The 9,770-nt window shown below is 73.5% G+C and overlaps 1 protein-coding gene across 1 annotated transcript; it reads right to left on the reverse strand.

Moving 5' to 3' along the window:
• Positions 1-1,319: 1,319 nt before the first annotated feature.
• On the reverse strand, positions 1,320-9,391 carry GPC2 (glypican 2; the record flags this gene model as incomplete). Its single annotated transcript, XM_073326878.1, is given in 14 exon segments — positions 1,320-1,641; positions 1,945-2,029; positions 2,031-2,121; positions 2,389-2,489; positions 2,491-2,526; positions 3,286-3,428; positions 3,639-3,770; positions 4,046-4,211; positions 4,630-4,710; positions 4,991-5,101; positions 5,103-5,302; positions 6,455-6,464; positions 6,466-6,614; positions 9,055-9,391. Coding segments are annotated over 14 exon segments (1,905 nt in total), but the record flags the coding sequence as incomplete, so codon positions are not given.
• Between the last annotated feature and the right edge of the window lie 379 nt (positions 9,392-9,770).

Raw genomic sequence — 9,770 nt, forward strand, 5'->3', positions numbered from 1 at the left:
GATTAGACCCCGCCCCTGCCGGGGTTCTGTGTCAGCTAAGCCCCGCCCCCTCCCCTGGCTCCACCCCTTGCAGATTAGACCCCGCCCCTGCCGGGGTTCTGTGTCAGCTAAGCCCCGCCCCCTCCCCTGGCCCCACTCCTTGCAGATTAGACCCCGCCCCTGCCGGGGTTCTGTGTCAGGTAAGCCCCGCCCCCTCCCCTGGCCCCACCCCTTGCAGATTAGACCCGCCCCTGCCAGGGCTCTAAATCAGAAGCCACGCCCCTTCCCTGACTGCTGTCCTCCCCCCCATCTCCCAGGAGCTTCCCCCACCCCAGAGATGGCTGCATCTCAGTGTTGGGCAAGGGGTGCCCCTGTACCCCATCCCCACACCCCACCCCAGAGGGGCCACGTCCCAGCAGTGGGCGAGGGGCTCCCCCGTACCCTGCCTCCGCACCCCACCCCAGAGGGGCCACGTCCCAGCGCTGCGGCCCCATGAAAACAGCCCCCTGCGCCCCACCCCTGCATAAGATCCTACCAGAATGAGAGTCAATAAATTAAATGTTTTATTGTGTGATAAAAAAAAGACAAAACCAACACGGAGAAGTCGTCCAAACTCGTTAAAAAAAGGTTCGTTCCCTTAAAAAGCCAGATCGGCATCTACTGTACATTGTGCTACAAAACCCCTTGTGCCAGGCCCGGGAAAGTCGCCCCACGCCCAGCAGCCCTGGGGACGCTGCCCCCCTGCTGGAGGGGAGTGCCCGGCTTCTCCAGACCCGGCCTCCCCCAGCAGGGGCACTGCGGGGAGTGGGGCAGGACCACTCCTTGCTGCGGGAAGCCAGGAGCTCCCGCCCCATTCCCTGCCCTGCTGTAGGGTGGATACTGGGGCGGGGGGAGAGAGACCGAGACTCGCTGGGGCTGCTCAGAGCTGGGCCACCGGGGCAGGGCGAGCTGGGGGGCGGGGGGGGGAATGTGTGTTCTGGAAAGAGACTAGGAAATAAATCAGTCCTGCCCCCACCACCCACCCTATAAAAAATTAACCTGGCCGTTGCCTCATTAAAAAACAACCCCCCAAATAAATACACCCTGTAAAAAAAACCAAAGTAAAAAAATAAAAGCTCTGTGTGGGGCCCACACCCTGCCCCCCCAGTACATTCGTCCATGCTCAGCCCCGGCTCAGGGCCTAACTAACCTAGCCCCCCTTCCCTCCCCTTGGCAATTCCCCCTGGGGGGCTAGATAAACCTCACCTGCTACCCCCCACCATCCCTCCTCCCCTAATGCTACTTCCCATCTCGCTCTCCACCCCAACGCCCCCCCCCCAGTTCCCCCGGCTGGCGGGGGAGCCCCTGGAAGATGCAAGTCCCCCCCAGCTGCACCCCAAGTGAGGGATCCCCCCTACATTCAAGGCGCCTGGGGAGTTACCGCCCCAGCAGAGGCAGCATCAGGGCGGGGAGCAGCAGAGGGGGAGGGCAGGGCCCCCCCAGGAGGCGGCATGGCTGCTGCTGCCTGCCACGCGGTGGTTCTGCCTGGAGCCCTTGCCAGGCCGGTCCTTGCGGGGCGAACGGGAGTCCGGGGGGCGGGACCCCGAATTGCTGACGCTGCCCCCTCCAGCCGGCCAGTCCTCGCTGTACGTTCGCCCCCTCCTGAGCCACTGCCGTCCTCGTCTGCATCCAGAGCAAAGGGGGGGGGGTGTCAGAGACATGGGGGGCCCCTCCAGCCACGCCTCCCTGGGGGGGCTGCAAGGGCCTGGAGAGGGTGTTTGTGGGGGACACATGGGGATCAACCCCCCCAGCCCTGGACCCCAGGAGAACAGGTGACGAGGCACTCGCCGCCCGGGTCCCATCCCCATCACCCACATGGACAGGGGGCCAGAGCCCCTCCAAGGAACGCACAGCCTTGTAGTAGGGGAGCGGTCCCCCCCACCCCCTCCAGCCCACGGGGGGCCCCCACCCACCCTCCAGACTCACAGGTGTCCTGGAAGTCGAGGTCCTGGCCCCCGTAGGCCCCCTGCAGGCGGCTGGTGGCCACCCGCAGCTGCAGGACATGCTGGCGGGGTGAGCAGGTCGGGCCGCCCGATGTCCACTTCCACCTCCGGGTTATTGATCTGATTCACGAGCCCATCCCCCGTCACATCCGGGAGGTACCTAGGGAGAGGGGGTCAGAGACAGCGCCGCTCCCCACGGCGGGTGGGGGATGGGTGGAGCACCAGCTGGAGGGAGCGCCCGGGTACCCCAGCCCAGCCTCTCCCAATGTGTGTATGTACGTGTGTGCGTGGGGGGGTGTCCTCCTGGCATCCCAAGCCCTGGCCTCTCCGAGAAGGGGGCGCCATGGGGCAGGAGCGCTGGCTATTGGGGAAGCTCCCCCTGTCCCCCATCCCCCCCATTTTGCCCAGCTGAGCCTGCCCCCCTCACCTGCCCCGGGCCTGCCCGTTCCAGCACTTGTCCTCGTCTGTCACATCAGCCGCCACCTTCCCGTCGCTGCAGAGCGTGTGGGGCAGGGTGACCCAGAACCCCCCGCATCAGCCGCAGCTTCTCCTTCACGTCCGTCACCTGGGGGCAGGGGGCGGCAGATGGGATCAGCGCCCACGGGCCAGCTCCTCAGGGCTGGCTGGGGGACGTGAGCCGCTATACCCCACCCCAGGGGGTCCACACCAGTCTTTCCAGGGAGCAGGGCTGGGGCCAAGGTGTGATGGGGGGAAGTTTTCTGAAACATGCCTGCAAAGCCTGTGCATCCCTCAGTTTCCCTCTGCGCTTGGCACTGCTCCACGCGGGGTGTAAAAGGGTTAAGTCTGCTCTTGGGGTGAGTGCCGGTGACCCCGTCTCGACGGAGAACCCCACAGAGAGGAGGGGAACGTCTCATCTGCCCCCTCAGTGCCCCAGAGGACGGAGGACCGTCCCCCGCCTCTCGGCAGGCAGGCCCGGCCCAGCCCCAGCGCCCAGGGAAGAGTGTCGGGGTGAAGTGCTGCCTTCCGAGGGGCACCTCCTCGCCTCCGTGCCACCCTGCCGGCTGCCCATGCAGGTGCAGGCGACCAACGGCCCCCACTGTGCTGGGCGCCAGGCTCCCTGCAGAGGGGGAGAGGCTCTTCCAGGCGGCTGGCTCAGTGGGGAAGAGTTCGTGGGGGGGGCAGGAGCCCCCAGGCTCCTTCACAGAGGCCAGGTGGCTGCTCTGGGGAGGATATGGCACGCTGCTGGGCTCCTCCACAGGCCTGCTCCGAAGCTTGGGTGTCGTCAGACCCTGGAGATTGGGGCAGGGGCAACAGGGGACTCGGGGGGGCAGCAGCGGGGGGGGAGGCCTCGGGGGGTCCGTACCAGTCGATCCAGGTTGGTCCCTGCAGCTGTGGTGGGTTTCTCCTCGGGCAGGTAGGTGCGAAAGCGACGCTTGGTGTCATCCCGGGCGGCACGGCGGGATCGGGCGGGGGCTGGGCGGGGGGGGTCCCGCAGCCCTGAAACACCTGGGGGTAGGGGCAAAGGGGGGGAGATGGGGATGGGCGGGGGCCAGCTCAGAGCCAGCCAGACCCTCCCCACCTGGTTCTGCGAGCTTCCCCCTTAGCAGCGCCCCTGCCCCCACGCTAGTAGCTTCCCCTCGCAGAGCCCCCACCCGCAGCGTTGTGAGATCCCTCCAGCAGCACCCCCCGCCCCCCCTGGCAGCGCGAGCCCCTAACCTTGGCAGAGGTCCTGCACCCCGTTCTCCTGCAGGTACATGATCCCCTCCGAGATCTTCACCCCGATGGAGTCGGCAGCCAGCTCCATGTTGAAGGGCCCCTCCAGCCGCTCGGCCACCTGGATCAGAGCATCTGGGGAGGCGGGGGGAGAGGGGCAGGAGGCTGAGTTACACCATGGGGAAGGGGGGAGCCCCTCCCAGAGATCCCCCGTGGGGGCTCACAGCCCCCAACCAGTGCCAGCCCCATGGGGGACCCACATAAGCTGGTAGGGGGGGCAAAGCCCAGGTGGGGAGAGTCCCCTGCGGAGACACCCTCCTCCACACCCTCCCCCCCAGCACCCTTGCCCTCTAGCCCCATGCCGCCCACCCAGCATCCTGTGCCACCCCCCCAGCGCCCCGGGGTCTCACCAAGGAAGCGGTTCCACTCGGGGTCCAGCTCGGCCGGGCGGGCCAGGCAGCCCTTCATGACGTTGAGGCAGAAGGCATTGCAGGGTTTGAGGGCCGGGGTCCCACGGCACAGAGGGCAGGAAGACATGCGCATGGCAGCCCGCAGGCACTCGCCGCTGGGGGGCAGCTGGGGGGGGACACGGGGGTCAGAGAGGGGACCCCCCATACACTGCACTGGGGAGACACGGGGAGCAGAGAGGGGACCCGCCCCCTCCAGACACTGCACTGGGGGGACATGAGGGAAGAGAGGGGACCCACTCCCCAGCTGGCATTCTCTGCTGGGGACCCCAGCGGTGTCGACAGGGGAGCCCCAAGCAGCCCCCTCAGGCTTTGTGGGGTGTGAGAGGAAAATCTAGGGGGGTCTCCAGGCTCTGGGTCGACTCCAAAGGGCAGCCAGAAGGACAGAGAGACGCCTCCCCCAGTATCCCCTCTGCATCCCCACTGCACAGTCCCTCTGCCCTCCCATGCCTCCTCCCGCAGCCCCTCCGCCCCCCCATGCAGCCCCCCACACCCCCTCTGCCCTCCCATGCCTCCCCCCCACTCACCTTGGAGGCCTTGGTGACCACATCACGCCCGGTGGCCAGTCCCTGCACAAAGGCCCGAGCTGCCACAAACGCCCGCGTCACCTGGGGGGGACAGGAGGGGTGAGGGAAGCCCCCCAGAGATCCCCCCAGCCAGAGAGCCCAGCCCCCCGGGGACCCCAGCCACACCCCAGACCCCCGGCCTCCCAGGGACCCTGGCCGCGCCCCAGACCCCCGGCCTCCCAGGGACCCTGGCCAAGAGCCCCCCGCCCTGGCATGGGGAGCTGTGGGAGAGGACACCACGGTCTCCCCCCAGCTCAGCCCCCTTGGGGCCCAGGTACCGCACAGCCCCAGCTGGCAGCGCTGGGCAGGGCCGGAGTCTCACCTGCAGGCGCAGCTTGCGGGGCACGTCCCCAAAGGGCCGCAGCGCCTCCCCCTGGCGCGCCACGCACTCCAGGTACTCAGGGGGGAACTGGTACTGGGGGTTGAGCAGGGGGCAGCATCCGCTCCAGCAGCCGGGCCCAGAACTCGCCCAGCGCCTCGTCCAGGCTGAGCCGGGCGCCCTGCTGGTGGCGCCGCAGCTCGGTGAAGAGCCCCTGGAAGAGCCGGGCGTTCTGGGCGTACAGGCGGCCGTAGGTCTGCGTGAACATGGCCTGCAGCCCCCGCTCAGCGGCCGCCAGCAGCTCCCGGAAAAACTCTGCACCAGAGAACGGGGAAAAGCTCCATGAGATGTCAAGGCAGATTGAAGGCACCCTCAGCCCCTGCCCCCCATACACGCCTCCCGCTCTCATCGCACTGTAAGGGCAGGGGTGCCCGGTCCGACCCCAGCCCTGAACGAAACGGGTCAGACCCCGGCTCGGGGCCGGGATGCCCAGCCAGGCCACTGACAGGCAGAGACTGCTCAGCACCCCACCAGGGGATGCATGGGCTCCAGACCTGGGGGGCTGGGCACCAGGACTCCTGGGTTCTCCCCCGGCTCTGGGAAGGGAGGGAGGGGAGGTCTGGGGAGTTAGAGCAGGGGTTGCTGGGCACCAGGATGCTTGGGTTCTCCCCCTGGCTCTGGGAAGGGACGGATGGAGGGAGGTCTGGGGGGTTAGAGCAGGGGAGCTGGGCACCAGGACTCCTGGGTTCTCCCCCCGGCTCTGGGAAGGGAGGGATGGAGGGAGGTCTGGGGGGGTTAGAGCAGGGGAGCTGGGCGCCAGGACTCCTGGGTTCTCCCCCGGCTCTGGGAAGGGAGGGATGGAGGGAGGTCCGGGGGTTAGAGCAGGGGAGCTGGGCGCCAGGACTCCTGGGTTCTCCCCCGGCTCTGGGAAGGGAGGCAGGTCCGGGGGGTAAGAGCAGGGGGAGCTGGGCGCCAGGACTCCTGGGTTCTCCCCCGGCTCTGGGAAGGAGGGGATGGAGGGAGGTCCGGGGGTTAGAGCAGGGGAGCTGGGCGCCAGGACTCCTGGGTTCTCCCCCCGGCTCTGGAAGGGAGGGATGGAGGGAGGTCTGGGGGGGTTAGAGCAGGGGAGCTGGGCGCCAGGACTCCTGGGTTTCTCCCCCGGCTCTGGGAAGGGAGGCAGGTCCGGGGGGTTAGAGCAGGGGAGCTGGGTGCCAGGACTCCTGGGTTCTCCCCCAGCTCTGGGAAGGGAGGGCAGGTCCGGGGGGTTAGAGCAGGGGAGCTGGGGCGCCAGGACTCCTGGGTTCTCCCCCGGCTCTGGGAAGGGAGGGATGGAGGGAGGTCCGGGGGTTAGAACAGGGGAGCTGGGCGCCAGGGACTCCTGGGTTCTCCCCCCGGCTCTGGGAAGGGAGGCAGGTCCGGGGGGGTTAGAGCAGGGGAGCTGGGGCGCCCGGACTCCTGGGTTCTCACCCTCGAAGCGGGCGGTGGCGCGAGGCCAGGGTGCTGGACAGGAAGCTGGCGCCGTCCTCCACCAGGGCACGGAAGTCCCTGTCGCTTCGCAGGCTGAGCTGCTCCTCCATCTCGCTGGAGCAGCAGGTGTAGTCCTGGGGGCAGATCCGCAGGTGCTCCCCTGGGCAGGACAGAGAAAGGCACCACCACTCAGTGCCTGGCCATGGGGGGCCCGAGGATCCCCCCACACACACAGTCCGACCCCCGCCTGCCACACCCAGAGAGCCACCGCTGTCCCCAGCCCCACCACCTGGTTCCCACACCCGCGCGTGTCTAAGGATCGGGGGGGAACCAGTGTCAGATGCTTGGAGGTGCAGGGGGCCACTGGGTGAGGATTTAGCTCATATGGGAGCTGCAGGCTCGTTCCCCACCACTGGACCTGCCCTATGGGGGCCGCCTGCCCGTCCAGCAGGGGGTGTCGGAGGGGGATTGGGGCTGGGGCTCAAGCCCCAATGGGAGCAGGATGCAGCGTGCCCCCCCCTTACCGGCATGAGCCCAGGGAGCACAGTGGGGGAGCAGAGAAGGGGGTGTGGGGGGGAGGGGCCGGCACAGGGGGGTGCGCTGGCTGCAGATGAGGGTGCAATGAAGAGAACACAGGGAGATTGCAGGGGGGGGGGACCCCAGAAGGCGCCGGGGGCACACTGGCTGCAGAGGGGACACTGGGTGCTCTGGCTGCAGGGGACACATGGGGGTGCAGGGCGGGGGGTGCATTGGGTGCGCTAACTGCAGGGGACCTGGGGAGCACTGGGGGGGGGGGTTCAGAGAAGAGGCGGCAAGGGGATGCTTTGGGGGGCGCTGGCTGCAGGGAGCTCCAGGGGGGGCACATGGGGGTGCAGGGCAGGGGGTGCACTGGGGGCACTCGCTGCAGGGCAGCACATGGGGGTGCAGGGGGGCCACCGGCCACAGGGGGGGGCACATGGGGGTGCAGGGCAGGGGGTGCGCAGGGGGGTGTACCGGCTGCAGGGGGGCACATGGGGTGGAGGGAGGCACAAGGGAGGGGAGGGCAGGGGGGCCACCGGCCGCAGGGGGGGTCCCTGGGGGGGGCAGGGCGGGGGGGCCCACCGGCCGCAGGGGGGCCCCTGGGGGGGGCAGGGCCGGGGGCGCGGGGGGGCCCACCGGCCGCAGGGGGGCCCCTGGGGGGGGCAGGGCCGGGGGCGCGGGGGGGGCGCTCCGGCCGCCGGGGGGCCCCTCGGGGGGGGGGCAGGGCCGGGGGCGCCGCGGGGGGCGCTCCGGCCGCCGGGGGGCTCCTGGGGGGGGGCGCCGCGGGGGGGCGCTCCGGCCGCCGGGGGGCTCCTGGGGGGGGCGCCGCGGGGGGGCGCTCCGGCCGCCGGGGGGCTCCTGGGGGGGGGCGCCGCGGGGGGCGCTCCGGCCGCCGGGGGGCTCCTGGGGGGGGCGCCGCGGGGGGCGCTCCGGCCGCCGGGGGGCTCCTGGGGGGCGCCGCGGGGGGGCGCTCCGGCCGCAGGGGTCCCGTGGGGGGCGCCCGCGGGGGGCGCTCCGGCCGCCGGGGGGGCTCCTGGGGGGCGCCGCGGGGGGCGCTCCGGCCGCAGGGGGCCCGTGGGGGCGCCGCGGGGGGCGCTCCGGCCGCCGGGGGGCGGGGCGGGGGGGGGGTTCCGGCCGCCGGGGGGGCCCGTGGGGGGGCGGGGCGGGTGGCGCGGGGCAGGGGGGGCTCCGGCCGCCGGGGGGCCCGTGGGGGCAGGGTGGGGGGGCGCTCCGGCCGCAGAGGGGCCCGTGGGGGGGCGGGGGGGCGCGGGAGGGGCGCTCCGGCCGCCGGGGGGCCCGTGGGGGGGCGGGGCGGGGGGGCGCGGGAGGGGCGGGGCAGGGGGGGGCTCCGGCCGCCAGGGGGCCCGTGGGGGGGCGGGGCGGGGGGCTCCGGCCGCCGGGAGGCCCGTGGGGGTGGGGGGGCGCTCCGGCCGCAGGGGGGCGGGGCGGGGGGGCGCTCCGGCCGCAGGGGGGCGGGGCGGGGGGCGCTCCGGCCGCAGGGGGGCGGGGGCGGGGGGGCGCTCCGGCCGCAGGGGGGCCCGTGGGGGGGCGCTCCGGCCGCAGGGGGGCCCGTGGGGGGCGCTCCGGCCGCAGGGGGGGCCCGTGGGGGGGCGCTCCGGCCGCAGGGGGGGCCCGTGGGGGGCGCTCCGGCCGCAGGGGGGCCCGTGGGGGGCGCTCCGGCCGCAGGGGGGCCCGTGGGGGGGCAGGGCAGGGGGGCGCGGGGCAGGGGGGCGCTCCGGCCGCAGGGGGGCCCGTGGGGGAGCGGGGGGGGGCGCGAGGGGGGCGCTCCGGCTGCAGGGGGGCCCGTGGGGGGGCAGGGCAGGGGGGCGCTCCGGCCGCCGGGGGGCCCGTGGGGGGGCGGGGCGGGGGGCGCTCCGGCCGCCGGGGGGGGCCCGTTGGGGGGCGGGGGCGGGGGGCGCTCCGGCCGCCGGGGGGCCCGTGGGGGGGCGGGGCGGGGGGCCCGTGGGGGCGGGCAGGGGGGGGCTCCGGCCGCCGGGGGGGCCCGTGGGGGCGGGGCGGGGGGCGCTCCGGCCGCAGGGGGGTCCGTGGGGGGCGCTCCGGCCGCAGGGGGCCCCGCTTACCCGAGATGAGCGCGGGGGGCACCGCGCCCGGCCCCAGCCCCCGCGCGCCCAGCGCCCGTCGCGCCTCGGCGCAGCCCCGCGCCCCCGCGGCGCCCCCGGCCCGCCCGCCCCCAGCAGCAGGAGCAGGAGCAGCGGCGGCGCCATGGCGCGAGGTGCAGGGCCCCGCGGGCGGGGGAAGAGCGGCCCGGCCCGGGGAGGGGCGGCGCGCGGCGGCGGCGAGGCGGCCCGGCCCGGAGAAGAACGGAGCCGCCGCGTCCCCCGCCGAGCCCGCACCCGGCGCCGGCAGCAGCCGAGACAATGGGAGCGGAGCGGGCCGGCGGGGGCGGTCCGCGGGGCCCTAGCGCCGGCCGCCGCCGCCGGGAGACAATGGCGCCGGGGCCCGGGTCCTAGCGCCCGCCGGCGAGACCAGCCCCCCGCAGCCCCGCCGGTGCCCCGCAGCCCCTGCCCCCCGCAGCCCCGCCGGTGCCCCGCACTCCCGCCCCGCAGCCCCTGCCCCCCGCACTCCCGCCCCCGCAGCCCCTGCCCCCCGCAGCCCCGCCGGTGCCCCGCACTCCCGCCCCGCAGCCCCTGCCCCCCGCGGCCCCGCCGGTGCCCCGCAGCCCCTGCCCCCCCGCGGCCCCGCCGGTGCCCCGCACTCCCCGCCCCGCAGCCCCTGCCCCCCGCAGCCCCGCCGGTGCCCCGCACTCCCGCCCCGCAGCCCCTGCCCCCCGCGGCCC

This window comes from Lepidochelys kempii, unplaced genomic scaffold, assembly GCF_965140265.1.
Source record: "Lepidochelys kempii isolate rLepKem1 unplaced genomic scaffold, rLepKem1.hap2 scaffold_148, whole genome shotgun sequence".
NCBI lineage: Eukaryota > Metazoa > Chordata > Testudines > Cheloniidae > Lepidochelys > Lepidochelys kempii.